We start from the raw sequence: 19,938 nt of genomic DNA, 5'->3' as shown, positions 1-19,938 counted from the left end.
GAAATGACGTCAAGACATGGTGAACTGTAATATTTAGTGAAAGACATGTTATTTGGTTGAATAATTTCAGTAGTTGACGTGTTCACTCACTCCCCTTTAAGTGATTGGTTTCTTTGCCCAAACATTTAAAGATTGGTTTCTTCTGTCATTACAAAGTGGATGTCCTTTTTCTCAACTTGCTAATTGTTAACACTCATAGGGGTTTTTGATTAGTGACCCCCAATTTCAACTCTTTCAAGTTTATGTTTTTAGTTTCCACCAGCTTTTTCATTCTTTCTTTTGAAAATTTGAAATTGGGTGATGTTCCACTATTGTGAGTTTTTCAGGGTTAGGTATTATGATACGACCCTTTACTTAGTTGAAGTTATCCCTATTCATGGTACTAAGATATTGGAGTATGTTTTAATGGATCTTCATTTTTCTTATTCTCATTAGTCCATGCTTCAAATTAAACAATATCTTTAGGTTGAGAAACCCATTTGATTTCATGTCCTCTCCCTTGTCAATACTTGACATCCCGAGGGATTTCCAATTTTCTCACAATTCCTGCATTGTACGTTTATGTCCTCTAATTCCATGTATTGTTCCTTTTTCCCAGAAACGCAACACCCATCCAGCCAAATCAAACTCCCCTCAATTGTCGTCAATCTTCGATCACTAATGAATGTTGAATGTATGTTGAAAATCTTGTTCCCAGCTTCTTTCACTATTTCCAAATCCCTAGCTTTATTGGTCTTCAAATCCCTAAGTCTTGTATGACCATGATAACTTTGTACCAAATCTCCAATTCTTGTGCTAACAAAATTGTGCAATTAACCAATTCCACGAAATAAAATAATCTTCAATTCCACGTAATAAAATAATTGACATCACCTTGTCTATTATGCACCACTGTTAACCATTTACACAACATTAACGATTTGAACTTATTTATTACACATTTAAAAAAAAACTCAATTGAGATTACTTAAAATCTAGAACCAAATTGAGATTTCAATGCATATGAAGATCATCCGAGGATTTTAACCTATAAAAATACTACATTCTTAAAAATATTTCTTTACATTTACATATTTAAATACAATAAAAATAATCAAATTTATTTCAAATATCTTAAATTGCTATATTTTTAAATTTCTTCTAAAACAAATTCTTTTAAATAAATTTTTATACTTGTTCTATTTTCAAATTTATATCAATTTCAACAACAAAAATTCTACATTTTGCTATATTTTTAAATTTATATTTTTATATTTTTCTAAATATTTAATACATTTTAATACTTTTTCTATTTTAAAATTTTTATAAATTTCAATTAAAAAATTTGATATTTAGTTATGTTTTTAATTTTCTATTTTTATATATTTTTTCCGAATAAAACTTTTTGCTAAACAAAATTCTATATTTCTATAATTTTGAATATTTTTTTTCAAATAGAAATTTATATTTTTTCAAACAAAAGAAATAATTAAAATGCATCTACAGTAAAAAAAAGTATTAAATGCATGAATCTGGTGGAGGTTTTCATTTCTAATCATTGTATACCAAATGTGGAAGCCTTGATGATGCGAAGACGTTGTTTGATGAAATTAGGGCTGGGCATGATTAACTAAATTATACTAAACTATGGATTATCTATACTATTTTGTACTATAAAAACTAAACTATTTTTTATAAAAACTGAATTATACTTATTTGTAGTTCAGTTCAAAAAATCTGAACTTCTTTTATTAACAATTTAGTTAACTACTTCAAACTATGTACTTTATTTTACTTTTGCTTGTTTAATTGTTTTGCTCTTCTTCTATTTTCAACAATACAAACATAAGAAATAAAGGCACGGGTATATATATATATATATATATATATATATATATATATATATATATATATATATATATATATATATATATATATATATAATTTAGATTTTATTAATTTTGTTTTCTGTGACGACATGAGACAATTTTTTTTACGTCACTTATATATATATATATATAAATAAATGTTCTTTTTCAAGTCTCTTAAAAAGTTAACTATTATTATAATAATTATTAAAATAAAATGATATTATTAAATTTATAATAAAATAATTATCTATTTTAAAAAAAACTAAATTTTATTATATTGTAATTATATTTCAAAAACTGGTAATTATTTTTATAACTTAATAAAATTAACTATAATTGTAAAAATAAAAAGATAAAAGTACTTATGTAAATAATTATAAAATATAATATTATATATATATATAGGAGAATTCAGAAAAAGGTGAAAAGAGAAGAAAGATGAGAGTTTTTATATTAAACTAGATAATTGTCAAAATAAAAATATTTCGAATAAAGCAAAACAGAGATAAACAGAAATATTTTTTAGAGATTAAGTTTTTAATCTATATAAAATAATATATAAACAAATTTATATTATTAAATTAAACTATATTTAATATGAGAATCAAATTTTAGACATTTTATATTTTTAAATTAATAATAAATAGTAATGATAAATAATTATAGTTATTAATTTAATTTTAATAATATGATAAAATAGTACCAATAATATTTCATTAATTTTTTTAAATTTTTTATTATAATTATTTACTAATTCTAATTATATAGATTTATAATTTAATTTTTTTAAATGCTGTGATGTTATTGAATATTAATTTATTTGTTTGTAATTATTAAAAAAAAATCAAATTGAACTAATTCTTTTAACTCTATCAATGATTAGCCATTGACAATTGTATTAGTGCAAAACTACATTTATTTATTAGAAAAAGCTGCATTGTAGTTAACTGAATTGTTTTGTAGTTAACTGAACTAAAAAGTAGTTTAGTTCAGTTTTTTTGAACTATTTTCTAGTGCAGTTCAGTTTTTTTAAACTATTTTATAGTTAATTGTAATAGATTTATAGTGCAGTGCAAATAGTGCAGTTTGCCCACCCCTAGATGAAATGGGTCATAGGGATTTGTGTTCTTGGAATACCATCACAACTGGATATGCCATTGCTTGCTTGCGTCTTGGGAAGGAAATTCTTGCTTACTGAATGAGAACGAGTTGAACTTGGATGAAGTGGTTTGGAGTGCTCTGTTTGATTTGTACGGCAAATGTGGGAGTTTAGATGAAGCTAGGGCAAATGTAAGATTTGTATGCCATGGTAAGATAAGAGAGCATTGGTGAAAAACACCATTCTGGTAATGAGAACTACAAGATTGTGCAGACAGTGATCGGAAATTGGCACTTGGTGATGATGTTGAGATAAGTAGATTTTGGCAGACTTTTGGTAAATAAGTATCCAAGTTGATGATGTCAATGGACATGGAACAACTTGAGAGTGCCTTATCAACTTGTTCACGAATGTAATGAAGGTCAATCTTAAAATGTATGGTCCTTTCATGATAGATGGGGTTTTGTAGCTATGTGTATGGCTGGTGTTGTCATAGTAGGTGTATAGTAGGTGTATAGTATGATATCTAGGTCGAACGGTTAGCATCCATTTTGTAACAGTGCTCGTCAGCCCAACAACGTTCGTTAGCTAGATCAAACCACAACAGCGCTCGTCAATCATGTATTGTACCTAGTAGATACCGAACGATCATGCATTCAGCACCGTTCGGTCACCAATATAGCCGACAAGGGCAATCAGTTTTATTAAAGCTGGGCCACAGTTGAGCTAGCGCTTATTGGGCCAAGTGTCCACTGGATGATTGAAATAGTCAAAGATATTCATAAAGTTGTTTATGAACAACCACACAGATTTTAAGGGAAGTCTATATTCAACCGTCCAGATTTTAAGGTAAGTCTGTTTGGCTTGTGACAACTTATAAATACAAGGTCAGGAACATCAACCAAGTATGCTCAATTCATACTCCAAAACATTCTACTCACGCTCTACTGAGTTCATAATACTCAATTATCATAATATTCATTTGTGAGCAACAACTCTTTCAACAGACACCTAACTTGAGCGTCGGAGTGCCTTTGCAGGTACCTCCCACGTTCGGCTCAGACTTGAAGAACTTGGAGCAGGAGATTCAGAGGTCAAAAGAAGGGAAGCTACGTCAGAAAGGTTAGTGTCTCGGTCCCACAAACTATCCACCGAAACATTTTGGCGCCTACCGTGGGGCCGAGAGCGAGCAGAAGAAGCCCAAATGGTGACCACGAGGAGCATGGACGAACAACAGAATACCAGAGATTTGATAGCACAAATGCAAGCACAAATACAAGCCCACGCAAGAACCATACAAGAGTTGTAGCGAAAGCATGCGGAAGAGATTTCGACACTTAGGGTGGAACGAGTTCATACTGAACGGTCCACTTCAAACCAAGAGAATGAAAATGAGAGAAGTCGTAATCGGCAGCCGTCCCAACACATCAACCCGAACGGTCGAGGAAGGAGAGGACCATCGCCCCTCCAAACTGTTCGACCTACCAATTTACTTCCTTTTACGCCAACCATCATGCAAAATCCAATGCCGGAAAAGAATCCTCCTACATTAGAGAAATATGATGGCTCGACGAATTCCGACAATCATCTCAGGATCTTCACCAATGCAATGACATTCTACACGGACAGTGATCCGGTCATATGCATAGCCTTCTCCTTATCACTTAAGGACGAGGCACTGGAGTGGTATAACACTCTTCCCCCAAACACAGTGGATTGCTTCGCCATCGTAGAAACCCTCTTTAGAAGGCAATACACCTCCAATAAAAAACAAGAGATAACACCGACAGAATTGGTAAATACTAAACAGGAGAAAGGGGAAACTTTAAAGGCCTTCATGAAGAGGTACAACGAAACCGAATGATAAGTTAAAGAGGTTAATCACTCCTTTATTATCAACAATTTGCCTTCAAGCTTGAGACCAGGATATTTTGTTGAAAAATTATATGCGCGACCACCAAAAACTATGGAAGAGCTCCAAGAAAGAGTGTCCGAGTTCATCTGCATGAAGGATATGCAAGTCTCACAAAGAAAGAAACAACAAGAAGTCTCTACAGGTGGAAGCAAGAAAGAAGGTAGGCAGTCATTCAACAGTGGTGACAGGAATGGAAGTACGTTTCACAAGGATTTCGTCCGAACACTCAGGTATAATCATTACACTCCCCTCAACGAACCTAAGGTAAAAATTCTTGAGGAAGCTCTAAATACTGAACTTCTTACAATTCAGAAAAAGTCTTCTCCAAAAGATGTTGACGAAACGAAAAGTTGTTGGTTTCATCTAAATCGAGGACATACTACAGAGGAATGTGATGCATTAAAAGATGATATAGAAAGGCTCATCAGAGGAGGCCATATGCAAAAATTTGTAGAAGAAAGAACCCGAACAAAAAGTCCTATTAGAGAAAAGTCTCAACACAGAGAAACTGAATGGTCATATCAAAGGACCGAACGAAGACACAGGCGAAGTCGTAGCCGCAGTCGGAGCCCTTACCGCTCAGTTCGGGGCCGCATCGACTAAAAGATATGATAAAAATTCCTTCCTAACATGTGGAGTGCAACAAATCTTAAAATTTAATTGAACATTACTATCATGCTTATTTCAACTTCTTAAGGCATAAACTTTTGTTGTTTAAATTCTGTTGTTGGAATAAACGTTTCTGACACTACCGTCACGTTTTATCAAATGCATTTGACCGTTCGGCTTTACATGTATTCGGTCGTTCAGCATCCCATGCATTTGATTCTGCATTCGGCCTTACAAACACTCGGCCGTCAGGCCTCACAGGCGTTCGATCATTCAGCCTCATAGGCATTCAACCATCCGACCTCACAAGCGCTCGACTATCCGACGTCACAGGCGCTCGGTCTCTTCACAAGTTGATGATGTCGGTGGACATGGAACAACTTGAGAGTGCCTTATCAACTTGTTCACAAATGTAATGAAGGTCAATCTTATAATGTTTGGTCCTTTCATGATAGATGGGGGGTTTGTAGCTATGTGTATGGCTGTTGTTGTCATAGTAGGTGTATAGTATGATATCTAGGCCGAACGGTTAGCATCAAAGACCGATCGGTCTATCTTTTGTAACAGCGCTCGTCAGCCCAACAACGTTCGTCAGCTAGATCAAACCACAACAGCGCTCGTCAATCATGTATTGTACCTAGTAGATACCGAACAGTCATACATTCAACATCGTTCAGTCACCAATATAGCCAACAAGGGCAATCGGTTTTATTAAAGCTGGACCACAATTGAGCTAGCGCTTATTGGGCCAAGTGTCCACTGGATGATTGAAATAGTCAAAGATATTCATAAAACTGTTTATGAACAACCGCCCGGATTTTAAGGTAAGTCTGTTTGGCTTATGACAACTTATAAATACAAGGTCAGGGACATCAACCAGGTATGCTCAATTCATACTCCAAAACATTATACTCACACTCTATTGAGTTCATAATACTCAATTATCATAATATTTATTTGTGAGCAACAACTCTTTCAACAGACGCCTAACTTGAGCGTCGGAGTGCCGTTACAGGTACCTCCCACCTTCGGCTCAGCTTGAAGAACTTGGAGCAGGAGATTCAGTGGTCAGAAGAAGGAAAGTCACGTTAGAAAGGTTAGTGTCTCGGTCCCACAAACTATCCATCGAAACAGTAGGCAACCCCATATGGTATATTGATGTGAAAATAAGCTAACAGATTCCAAATCTAGATAAGTTCCCCATAGTCAATGATCAATATTCAGTTTCAGCAAAGGATTTTCTAAAAGTAGGTTGACGTTTTTCTTTCTAGGAAATTAAAGAATTTCTCAAAAATATGCAGAAACTAGTGGTGGATCTTTCACTGTCAAGACAAGACCCCAATCTACAAAGCATGAAGTTTGTGGTCAAGTTGTGATTTAATAAAAATACCTCAACTTGTTAATCATGTTGATGATACTTCTAAACATTAGATAAACACTCAAGATCAAACTCTTACCCAATTCAGTGCGAATAACTTATTTTTTTTCTCACTAATTTATTGAACAATGATATTTGGGTTGATGTTATTGCTATCAATGTCCTAAGTACCAGTAATAATAGAGGGTTGAATAGAGTTTTAAAACTTTTCGCAAATAGTACTAGACGTTGTTGGTAAGGATTAGACAGTTTGCAGATAATGTTGAATACTTAAGGATTTTGAAAAGTGTTTAGAAACACAACAAAATAAATCAGAGATGAAACCTCATTTTTATACTGGTTCACTCAATCTTAAGCTATGTCCAATTCTCTTTTAAACACTCTTTAATGGTTCACATAACTTTAACAAGTTACAACGAGTTTCACCACTCTTGATTTTACGCCTAAAACCGTTTAACTCTTTAATAGATAATTACCTTTTTTTTTTAAATTCTTTTTAGTTGATATTATTACAGTAGAATAACTTACTGTCTTCACTATCTAAAAACATTTATGTTTTTTTAATTAATTATTAAATATATGTACATATTTTTTTTAACACAAAAAAAACTCACATTTATCTCAATCATAAAAACAAAAAAGAGTACTAAATTGTAAAAAAATTGAAAGAAAACTTAATTTAATATGTCTCCATCATTAAAACAATCAGCAACAGGTGAATAAGTAGGCTTTGTCACAGATCAATAAGCTTTGTCTAAAATGATTGAAGTGTTATTTAAATATTGAATAACTCAGCTTGGTTATGAAGCCTTTTTTAAGTAGGTTGTGTTCCAGAAGTAACTTGAATCAATCCCTTCTCTGATAAGGAACAAAAACAGAAAGGGAAAAGATCAAGTTGTCCTGTAACGAAAACTCTGTAATTTATTATCAATTATCCTTGATTACATCGACAGGCATAGAAAAAATTAGAGAGATTTGTATATCAGAAAAAACAAGAGAAGAACCTTAAGAGTAGTGGTTCAACAAACACATTTCCTCCTTTTTCTCTCTTTGTAACAGATTACAGAAAGTTATATTGTTAGGAGATGAATGAAGAGTTTACGAGAAGGAATAAAACATTAAATGTCTAACTGCATTAGTAGTAGGAAGGGCGGGGTATTGGCTATATAAATAGCAAAGAAACAATTGTAGAGGGGGAATTGTTTTGATTGTAAGTTCTAACAGGATTTGTCATACTGAGGGAGGAGGTTATGCTCTCTAGCAGGAGGTTATGCTCCCAAACCATTCATTGTACAGTGCTTATTCATTCTGAAATAAGAGAATTCTTTCTTTCATCTCTTTTATCTGCATCGAGAAAGTGTTATTGTTAGGTTCCTAACCCAGGTACCTAACATATATACTGCTATTTCTCTTTCACTTAAAATTATTCAACTGTGAATTGATTATTTTGGGTCTGGAGTTGCACCTGATTAATGTGTTATGTAAATTGTTTGAGATTATAAATGTCTATGTTTGTAATTCCTTAGTGTAACATCCCAAAATACAGTAATAACTATAATTTAGAATTAGTTACGATTAACAGTTAAACAATGCAGTCTTACACTAAAACAGTGGGTTCAAAAACCGAACGGCTTAACATACAGAATAAGGATACAATACAGCAGAAAAATTTTAGAAGAGTCAAGGACGAACGGTTTTACAAAACCAAAATAACCGAACGTCCACTAATTAGATTTAAATAATATAAAACTAAACCAACGAGCGCGCTAAGGCTCGGCCTTGACTTCCACATCTACGAGGCTCGCGTCTTCCAAATTTTCTTCTTCCAGCGCCTCTTCCAGTGGCTCACTTCCATCTGCTCCCATCCACATGGATGATCATCGCGAAGACAAGACGGACGTACAAGGACGAGGGACAACACAAGGAAAAACGAAGGGTAAGCTTATGTAATTTAATTCATACATTAACATAAAAATTTCATCAATCCAAACATAGCAAAATAATTCAACATAAATAATCATCCAAAAACTATTACTAGACGGACCGTCCGGACTGTATGAATCTGTGTAGCTACAGGCGTCCTTGCACCCGAGTGATGTAGTAACTGTATTACACTCGACAGCTGCCACTCGAGGTTAGTCCGTTCTTACGTCGCCCATGTTAACTTATGGACTAAGGACCTCCTGTCGTTCCCACACATGACCTACCCCCTCTAAGTGAGGATGAGTACTCACGGAACATCAGGATGGACAGCCAGCATTAGCATGCCCACAGTCATACTTTGCCAAATTTAATATTCAATATATGTAAGAGTCGTTCCTCCCTGGAACGTTCGTTCAAAACCAACAACCGTTTATTCATCTCATATAATGTTCATCATTTATAATCTTTCACTTTTATTTTCATTTTTGTCTTTCAGTCCAAGTACATAAAATCACGAACGTTCAGCCCTCTTTATAACGAGGACAACCGTGAGGAACGAGACCGAAGAATTTACCCCATTCCAAAATAAAGTAATACCGACTACCAGATAGATGGACGACCTGTATTAACACGGGTGCTCGACACGGTCGGTCGACCCAGATGGACGACCTGTAATAACACGGGTGCTGGACACGGTTGGTCGACCTAGATGGATGACTTGTATTAACAAGGGTGCTCAACACGGTCGGTCGACCCAGATGGACGACCTGTAATAACACGGGTGCTCGACACGGTCGGTCGACACAGATGGATGACCTGTATTAACAAGGGTGCTCAACACGGTCGGTTCGACACAGATGGATGACCTGTATTAACAAGGGTGCTCGACACGGTCGGTCGACACAGATGGATGACCTGTATTAACAAGGGTGCTTGACACGGTCGGTCGACACAGATGGATGACCTGAGGTTCGGTTCGTAGAATATCAAGGTTGGTCAACTTGTCGGAAGGACCAGTTGGTAGAGTTTACATACAAGAATCCAATGCTAGTAAACGACTGAGCACGGTAGAGAACACTATTGAAGTTAGACCAACACTATTTTTCATCAAGGGATTTTTCAAGAAAATAGTAAGAGCGCTTGGTGTAAGACCGAGCACTACTCAATACGATTGCTATGTGTAAGATCGACACTGCTCATAATGAGCTCTAAGCAGAAGACCGACACAGCTCATCCTCAACCAGAGTTCTTCCCAAATGAAAGTATTCCAATTCAAAGAAGTTTACTAGAACACCAAACGGTCAAGAACCGTTTAATGTCGAACGTACGTTATCATAGGGGAGTTTATATTCAAAGTTGCACTTACATTCACTCATTTCTCAGCATATATATTTCATATTTTCAAATACTCATATCATAGTACATTTCATATTCACCATATATCAACTCATACTTACGATCATATATCAAAATCAAACATCACAGATCATGCTTCACGCAACTCTCAGAACATCCATACAGCACAAACAAAAGCATACGAATTAAATTTAATAAGCTTCCCTTACCTGGATCAGTAGTGAACGTCCTAAGAGTGTGATTTTGACTCGTCCAACTATGGCTTTCTACCTTCAACGTTTTCCTTAAGTTCTCCAACTAAATCTAACCAAAAGAAAACGCAGAAGAATTTAATTTCTACCCTTGCATGCAGCCGAATCTTGGTTTGCATGTTAGCCAGAACGAACGGTTAAGAAGCAGAATACTTACCAGTACCAGAACGTTGAAATGATCGGTTCAAAACGAAGCTTAAGACACTGGGAATGGTTCTACGGTTTCTGAAACGTGATCGGAGAAGAGGGTGGTGAGTTACAGTAGAGAGAAGGACAAGGTTTCTAGAGAGAAGATGGAGAAAATGAAAGGTTGAGTTCTGAGAAAGAAGAAGAGTGCATGCAGGGAGTGACGCGGACTTCAGATAAATCATTTTTGTTTAAAAACCAACGTCCGTTCTCTTGCTGACACTTGTCTTCCACTACAAATTTCAGAGCATTCCCTTTGTGACACTTGGCAGAAGTTGCAGAGTTAAGGTAGTGGGTTTTTAATGAATTAGAGAAGGTTTTCAGTGCATTAATTGTGATTTAACAGGTGGAGGCTGGTTTAATTTTCCAAGGTCTTACATTCTCCCTAACTACAAAAATTTTCGTCCTTGAAAATTAATACTTACCCGGAAATAAGTGGGGATACAAGCCCCTCATAGCGTCCTCCACTTCCCACGTTGAATCACTAGTCTTTGCGTCCCACACCATCTTCACTAGACGAACGTCTTTTCCTTTGTAGTACTTGGTGCGACTATCTTCCACACGGACTGGTTGCATCTCCAGCGTTCGATCTTGACGTAGTTGAACGTCTTCCAACTCCAGTACGTGAGATGGGTTCGCTATGTACTTCCGAAGTTGGGAAACGTGGAAGACTGGGTGAAGGTTTGACAGTTGAGGTGGTAAGGCAAGCTCGTAAGCTACTGTTCCAATCTTCCTCAGAATTTGATACGGTCCAATGAATTTGGGGGAGAGCTTCTTTGGACGAACGACTCGGCCTACTCCAGTGATCGGATTGAGTCGAAGGAACACATGATCTCCTGAGGCGAACTCCAAAGGTCTTCTTCGCTTGTCCGCGTAGGACTTCTGTCTGCTCAGGGACGTCTTCAATCTTTCCTGGATCAACTTCACTTTCTCAGTCGTCTGCTGGATAAGTTCGGGTCCAGTTAGCACGTTCTCTCCTTCCTAGAACCAACAGAGGGGCGTTCGACATCTTCTACCATAGAGAGCTTCAAACGGTGCCATTCCAATGCTAGCCTGAAAGCTATTATTATACGTGAATTCCACCAGTGGCAAGACTTCATCCCAAGCGCCTAAGTGATCTAGGACGCACGTCCTCAGTAAATCTTCCAGCGTTTGGATTGTCCTCTCAGATTGGCCGTCCGTCTGAGGGTGATAGGCTGAACTCATCTGCAGCTTGCTTCCCAATTCACCTTGCAACGATTGCCAAAACCGAGATGTGAATCTCGTGTCTCGGTCAGAAATGATGCTCGAAGGTACTCCATGTAGACGAACGATTTCCTGAATGTAGAGTTTGGCTAGATTGGTCATTGACATCTTCAAGTTGACTGCCAGGAAGTGGGCGCTCTTCGTTAACCTATCCACGATCACCCAAATGGAGTCATGATTTCTGACCGTACGTGGTAGGTGAGTCACGAAATCCATGGAGATGCTGTCCCACTTCCATTCAGGAATTTCCAGCTGCTGCAATAGGCCGCGTGGTCTCTAGTGCTCTGCTTTTGCTCTTTGACAAGTTAAGCATGATGCCACGAAGCGAGCGACATCACTCTTCATTCCAGGCCACCAAAACGACTTCCTGAGGTCTTGATACATCTTAGTCATGCTGGGGTGCATGCTAAGACGACTGTGATGACCCTCCTCAAGAATAATTCTCTTCAGCTCACCATCATTCGGAACGCACGTCCTATCCATGTAGCGTAGAAGACCGTCCGTCCCGGTGTTGAAATGCTTAGCTTTATCTGTACCGAGCGCACTCAAGATCGACACCAACTCTTCATCCTCTCGCTGTTTCGCTCTGATCCGGTCGAACACGTCGCTGGATATACTAAGGTTGCAGCACTTAATACTGGTCGGTTCAAATTCGAACTGCAACCTTAAATCTCTAAAGCTTTCAATCAAACTGAGTTCCTTCACCATCATAACCGAGACATGAACTGCTTTCCTGCTTAGGGCGTCCGCCACTACATTAGCCTTCTCAGGATGATACAGCAGTTCAAACTCATAATCTTTTAAGAACTCTAACCAACGCCGCTGCCTCATGTTCAACTCCTTCTGATCAAATAAATACTTGAGGCTCTTGTGGTCACTGAAGACTTGAAATGTGGATCCGTACAAGTAATGCCTCCAAATCTTTAGTGCGAAAACGACCGCCGCCAATTCCAGGTCGTGCGTTGGATAATTTCTCTCATGAACTTTCAATTGACGAGAAGCATAAGCGACCGCTCTCTTCTCTTGCATAAGCACACAACCCAACCCTTGGTGAGATGCATCGCAGTATACTTCAAAGGGCTTGGACGTGTCAGGAATGACTAGCACTGGGGCGCTCGTCAACTTATGCTTCAACTCTTGGAAGCTCGCTTCACACCGATCGGTCCAAGCGAACGGCTGATCTTTCCGGGTCAACTGAGTTAGCGGAGCCACTATCTTAGCAAATCCTTCAATAAAACGTCTGTAGTAGCCCGCCAGTCCCACGAAACTACGCACCTTAGTGACTGAACGCGGACTCTCCCATTCCAGTACCGCTCGTACTTTCGCTGGATCTACAGAGATACCTCCAGCCGACACTACATGCCCCAAAAATGGTACCTCCTTCATCCAAAATTCACACTTGGACAGCTTTGCATATAACTCCTTTTCCCTCAACACGCTCAGTACTGCCCTTAAGTGTTCTTCGTGCTCGACCGGGGTCTTGGAGTAGATGAGAATATCATCTATGAAGACGACCACAAATCTGTCCAAATACGGCCTAAATATCCTATTCATATAATCCATGAAGATTGCTGGTGCGTTCGTCACACCGAACAGCATCACTACATACTCGTAGTGTCCGTAACGAGATCTGAAAGCAGTCTTCTGGATGTCTTCCTCTTTAACTCTGATTTGGTGATATCCAGACCGCAAGTCAATCTTTGAGAATACAGTCGCCCCATTCAGTTGATCCAGTAAATCGTCTATCCTCGGTAGTGGGTACTTGTTCTTGATGGTCAGCTTATTCAATTGCCTGTAATCTATACATAATCGCGAGCTGCCATCTTTCTTCTTCACCAAAAGCACAGGCACTCCCCATGGTGATACGCTCGGCCTGATGAACTGTTTGTCCATCAATTCTTCAATCTGCGCTTTAAGTTCAACCAATTCGGCTGGTGACATCCTATATGGTTGAACGGAGATAGGTGCTGTCGTCGTCACCAAATCAATGGTGAATTCAACTTAACGAGGAGGGGGAAGTCCAGGTATTTCTTCCGGAAAGACGTCCGGGAAATCATCTACAACCGATCGTTCTTTACTGTTGGACGATCGTTCTTGCCTCACACTTCCGAACTCCTGATCTTCGTGCGTCATAATCAGAAAACAACTGGCGCCCTCCATAATGTCTTCTTTCAGCTGGCCGAGCGTCACTGATAATTCTTCCTCTTCTTCATTCGGAAAAATTAACTCCTTCTCCCCACAGTCTATGAGAATACGATTGGTAGTCAGCCAATCCATTCCTAAAATCACCTCCAAACCTTAAAGAGGTAAGCAGATGAGATTAACTTTAAACTTACGCCCTTCCACTACTATAGGACACCTGACGCACATAGTGGACGTCCTAACCTCGCCAGCCGCTGGGGTTGACACCACCAGGTCAAACTGCATCTCTCTCACTTTTAAACCCAGTTTGCCAACGCACGCCTTCGAGATGAAGGAATGTGTTGCTCCCGAATCAAACAATACACAGCAAGATCTACCATACAGCAAGCATTCACCCGTTATAAGATTACCTGAACTTGCTGCTTCTGCACCAGTCAAAGCATATACACGCCCAACAGCTTGGGCTCGTCCACCTCCCCTTGGTTGATTTCTCCCAGCATTCGGTGGCCTCATCACAGCGCGTCCACCCATGTTGCACTCACTCTCCAAGTGCCCATTTCTTCTACAACGAGTGCAGAATTTACCTCTTATCAGCTGAGGGCAGGACGAACGATAGTGTGGTCCTCCACACTGGAAACAAGTAATGTTTCCTGGCTGCCCAGACTGTCTGGCAGAGACCAGCGCTCGTGATCCACTTGTATTCGATTGACTTGGACGAGTGTAAGGAGTACTTCTCAGATTAGCAGTACCCCTGGATACGACCGGTCCTCTAACCACCTGTGGCTGCTTCTTTTGTCGTTCCACCTCTGCCATATTCTTCTCCAGTACTTTGGCTCTCTCCACCATGGCAGGAAATGACCGAATGCATAAACTTGATATCAACACCTTCAGGTCGCTCCTTAACCCATTCTCGAACTTCCTACACTGCCACTCTTCACTAGTGGTCATAGTGTTGAACCTCAACAACTGCTTGAAAGTATTGGTGTACTCCGATACAAACTTTCCCCCTTGCACCAATTGAAGGAACTCCACTTCCTTGGCGTAGCGAACGCTGTCTGGGAAATACTCTTCATAAAATTTGTTCCTGAAAACTTCCCAAGTGATGGGAGCATGAGCGTCTGTCAGGATAGTCTTCACGCTCGCCCACCAGTGGCTAGCCTCACCAGTCAGCAGGTATTCAGTAAACGCCAATCTGTTGTCGTCAGGGCACCTCTTTGCATTATAAATCTTCTCCATGTCCCGCAGCCACTGATCTGCCTCATCAGGAAGGCATTATCCATTAAACTTGGCGGGATGATGTTGAAGAAAGCTCTCCAAACTCCATTCAGCATGTTGGGTAGCGTTAGAAGAGGACGCTCCTGGTGTGTTTCTGGTAGCGGCAAGGATATCCATTAACTGCCTCTGTGTCACTTCAGAGTTGGCGCGAGCGGCCTCCAAACTCTGCAGAGCGTTCTGATTTTGCTGCATCAGAGTAGCGTTCTGTTCCATTAGAGTATTATTCTGCTATTGCAGTCTATCAATTACTGTCTCCAACAACCTAGTGTTGTTGGACGTATCAGGTTCAGTAGGTTGCGGTGGAGGAGGAAGTCTAGGAGCCATTTGTTCTCTGAAAACAGAGAAAAACGAGCGTTAGTCATGTTCAAAGAGTTGAAAAATAACTCATTAAACACATATTAAGCACACAGCAAAAACACAGTGCACTCATAACCTACAGTGTTCTTAAAAGAACAAAACTGCTCTGATACCACTAATGTAACATCCCAAAATACAGTAATAACTATAATTTAGAATTAATTACAATTAACAGTTAAACAATGCAGTCTTACACTAAAACAGTGGGTTCAAAAACCGAACGGCTTAACATACAGAATAAGGATACAATACAGTAGAAAATTTTTAGAAGAGTCAAGGACGAACGGTTTTACAAAACCAAAATAACCGAACGTCCACTAATTAGATTTAAATAATATAAAACTAAACCAACGAGCGCGCTAAGGCTCGGCCTTGACTTCCACATCTACGAGGCTCGCGTCTTCCAAATTTTCTTCTTCCAGCGCCTCTTCCAGTGGCTCACTTCCATCTGCTCCCATCCACATGGATGATCATCGCGAAGACAAGACGGACGTACAAGGACGAGGGACAACACAAGGAAAAACGAAGGGTAAGCTTATGTAATTTAATTCATACATTAACATAAAAATTTCATCAATCCAAACATAGCAAAATAATTCAACATAAATAATCATCCAAAAACTATTACTAGATGGACCGTCCGGACTGTATGAATCTGTGTAGCTACAGGCGTCCTTGCACCCGAGTGATGTAGTAACTGTATTACACTCGACAGCTGCCACTCGAGGTTAGTCTGTTCTTACGTCGCCCATGTTAACTTATGGACTAAGGACCTCCTGCCGTTCCCACACATGACCTACCCCCTCTAAGTGAGGATGAGTACTCACGGAACATCAGGATGGACAGCCAGCATTAGCATGCCCACAGTCATACTTTACCAAATTTAATATTCAATATATGTAAGAGTCGTTCCTCCCTGGAACGTTCGTTCAAAACCAACAACCGTTTATTCATCTCATATAATGTTCATCATTTATAATCTTTCACTTTTATTTTCATTTTTGTCTTTCAGTCCAAGTACATAAAATCACGAACGTTCAACCCTCTTTATAACGAGGACAACCGTGAGGAACGAGACCGAAGAATTTACCCCGTTCCAAAATAAAGTAATATCGACTACCAGATAGATGGACGACCTGTATTAACACGGGTGCTCGACACGGTCGGTCGACCCAGATGGACGACCTGTAATAACACGGGTGCTCGACACGGTTGGTCGACCCAGATGGATGACTTGTATTAACAAGGGTGCTCAACACGGTCGGTCGACCCAGATGGACGACCTGTAATAACACGGGTACTCGACACGGTCGGTCGACACAGATGGATGACCTGTATTAACAAGGGTGCTCAACACGGTCGGTTTGACACAGATGGATGACCTGTATTAACAAGGGTGCTCGACACGGTCGGTCGACACAGATGGATGACCTGTATTAACAAGGGTGCTCGACACGGTCGATCGACACAGATGGATGACCTGAGGTTCGGTTCGTGGAATATCAAGGTTGGTCAACTTGTCGGAAGGACCAGTTGGTAGAGTTTACATACAAGAATCCAATGCTAGTAAACGACTGAGCACGGTAGAAAACACTATTGAAGTTAGACCAACATTATTTTTCATCAAGGGATTTTTCAAGAAAAGAGTAAGAGCGCTTGGTGTAAGACCGAGCACTACTCAATACGATTGCTATGTGTAAGATCGACACTGCTCATAATGAGCTCTAAGCAGAAGACCGACACAGCTCATCCTCAACCAGAATTCTTCCCAAATGAAAGTATTCCAATTCAAAGAAGTTTACTAGAACACCAAACGGTCAAGAACCGTTTAATGTCGAACGTACGTTATCATAGGGGAGTTTATATTCAAAGTTGCACTTACATTCACTCATTTCTCAGCATATATATTTCATATTTTCAAATACTCATATCATAGTACATTTCATATTCACCATATATCAACTCATACTTATGATCATATATCAAAATCAAACATCACAGATCATGCTTCACGCAACTCTCAGAACATCCATACAGCACAAACAAAAGCATACGAATTAAATTTAATAAGCTTCCCTTACCTGGATCAGTAGTGAATGTCCTAAGAGTGTGATTTTGACTCGTCCAACTATGGCTTTCTACCTTCAACGTTTTCCTTAAGTTCTCCAACTAAATCTAACCAAAAGAAAACGCAGAAGAATTTAATTTCTACCCTTGCATGCAGCCGAATCTTGGTTTGCATGTTAGCCAGAACGAACGGTTAAGAAGCAGAATACTTACCAGTACCAGAACGTTGAAATGATCGGTTCAAAACGAAGCTTAAGACACTGGGAATGGTTCTACGGTTTCTGAAACGTGATCGGAGAAGAGGGTGGTGAGTTACAGTAGAGAGAAGGACAAGGTTTCTAGAGAGAAGATGGAGAAAATGAAAGGTTGAGTTCTGAGGAAGAAGAAGAGTGCATGCAAGGAGTGACGCGGACTTCAGAAAAATCATTTTTGTTTAAAAACCAACGTCCGTTCTCTTGCTGACACTTGTCTTCCACTACAAATTTCAGAACATTCCCTTTGTGACACTTGGCAGAAGTTGCAGAGTTAAGATAGTGGGTTTTTAATGAATCAGAGAAGGTTTTCAGTGCATTAATTGTGATTTAACAGGTGGAGACTGGTTTAATTTTCCAAGGTCTTACACTTAGTAATAAAAGAAAAATTAGTCATATTGTGAAATGACAATAAACAAGAAAAGACATTTTGTCAATACTAGGAAGTTGCAGAGAATGATCGCAAATACAAGATTTTAATAGTTTCAATCTTTTTTTCACTTCTATGAAATATAGAATAATTAGATGAATTTGTGAAAGATAAAACATCCTAATCTGTACTCTACTACGGCAAATTTTGTGGTAATTATATCTCACATCCTAAAGAAAATGAAACAACAATGTCTTTATATAACTTCTCTGCCAAGATGTCAGATTGTTGAGGTGAGTTACTCCAGCCCCTTTGTGTATTTGTCAGAGATCAACTTCCAAAAGGCAGTGTTGACTACAAAAGGACCACACAATTAATATGAGGCTCCATGTAATAAGCTTTATCTAGAATAGTTCAATTTTTATCTTAAATTTGAATAACAAAGCTGAAATAATAAGCCTTTTTAAGTGGGTAATGTTCCAGAAGTAATTTGGATTCAATCTGTTCTCTTCCAACTTGAGACACATTTCATTCCAAAGTTCTTCATATGAACTTAAGTGCATTGAAAAAACAGCATAATACCTAATAATATATTCAACCAAGTTGTTTCTCCGAGTGAGTCTGTTTGAACTCACCAGTTTCAGAGTTTTGACTATCTCCCAGTCCCACATTTGTCAAGACTCTGACAAGAAGCTGCAGCATAAAATATAAAACTGGAATTCATACTCAATACAAATCATACCTTTCTCGGCCTTTTGGCTAAGATCAAGTGTAGTATCTGTTCTTATCAGTTTAATATCTGATATGTGGACCATTGGTTCACATGATATTAAATTTATTTTTTAAGGGAGAAGGCCAACTACAGTAGCTTGCTGCTGTGGCTCTTAAGCATTGTCCCTGCTTTGCACTACTGCAAGGTTCGGGTGCATCCCCTCTAATATAGTTCAAATGTGTATTTGGTGTCTCTAATATAGTTCAAATGTGTATTTGGGGTTGCAGTGTTTATCTATGGAAAATTAGGATGTTTGTCTGATAAGATGACAGACCACTGATGAGCTGAGTTACTCCCGCTTATGTCCCAAGTGGGAGCATTAATGTGGTGGAACAAACAACATTGAGGCTTTCTAGGTTGGGCTTGGTGTTCAATATTGTCTCAAAGTTGAGAGTTGAGTTTTGATCCATAATTTTTTTGTCAAAATCTTTGTTTAGAAGAACTTCTTTGGTTAACCTTTGGTAGAAGAGAATGAGCTTAATATGAATTTTCTGATGAGAGCTGTGTTGCTTAGATTAATTTTTTTGTGTGTGAAAATATCTTAAAAAATTTAGGTTCTGTTTATAAAAACTTCTATTCACATTTTAGAAGTACTATAAGTTGCCATGTATTTGGTTGATTGAAAATTTGTCCATTTTTACAAGTTTTCTCACTTTATCAAATATATCAATATGACAATTAGTTGTCCAAATTGCGATCAAACGGTTGGACATGATTCACAGTTTTTCTTCTCTGTTTTTGTTCATTTTTTTTCCTTCAACAGTGTGGTCATTGTCAATCACGAGACTTTATCATTTTCATTGCTTTGGTAATTTTATTCAACAATAATTTGGTCTTAAGTAGCTTGACTGACAGTTGTCACAAAATCAAACTGCAGATAGTATGAAAATGA

At 38.4% G+C, this 19,938-nt stretch overlaps 1 protein-coding gene and 1 non-coding gene across 2 annotated transcripts; one reads left to right on the top strand and one right to left on the bottom strand.

Moving 5' to 3' along the window:
• Positions 1-13,813: 13,813 nt before the first annotated feature.
• Positions 13,814-15,190, bottom strand: LOC108339244 (uncharacterized). The gene is made up of 2 exons (XM_052878169.1): positions 14,149-15,190; positions 13,814-14,055 (listed from the first exon to the last, which is right to left on the bottom strand). The coding sequence occupies exons 1-2, from the start codon at positions 15,188-15,190 to the stop codon at positions 13,814-13,816; spliced, it is 1,284 nt and encodes a 427-aa protein (XP_052734129.1).
• A 3,822-nt stretch (positions 15,191-19,012) lies between these two features.
• LOC128197301 (U2 spliceosomal RNA) lies at positions 19,013-19,208 on the top strand. Its single transcript, XR_008249688.1, has one exon. It is a non-coding gene; the product is annotated as a U2 spliceosomal RNA (small nuclear RNA).
• The last annotated feature ends 730 nt before the right edge of the window (positions 19,209-19,938 follow it).

The sequence above is a fragment of the Vigna angularis genome, chromosome 5 (assembly GCF_016808095.1).
Source record: "Vigna angularis cultivar LongXiaoDou No.4 chromosome 5, ASM1680809v1, whole genome shotgun sequence".
NCBI lineage: Eukaryota > Viridiplantae > Streptophyta > Magnoliopsida > Fabales > Fabaceae > Vigna > Vigna angularis.
The sequence above is the reverse complement of the archived record's forward strand: the minus strand, read 5'-3'. Positions and strand labels throughout refer to the sequence as shown.

Excerpts from the sequence above, each read along its gene's own strand:
- LOC108339244 (XM_052878169.1), bottom strand. The coding sequence starts at position 15,190 with ATGGAGAAGATTTATAATGCAAAGAGGTGCCCTGACGACAACAGATTG. Across the intron at positions 14,056-14,148 it reads TCCTATAGTAGTGGAAGGGC|ACTGTGGGGAGAAGGAGTTA; the intron begins GTAAGTTTAAAG and ends GTATTCTCATAG.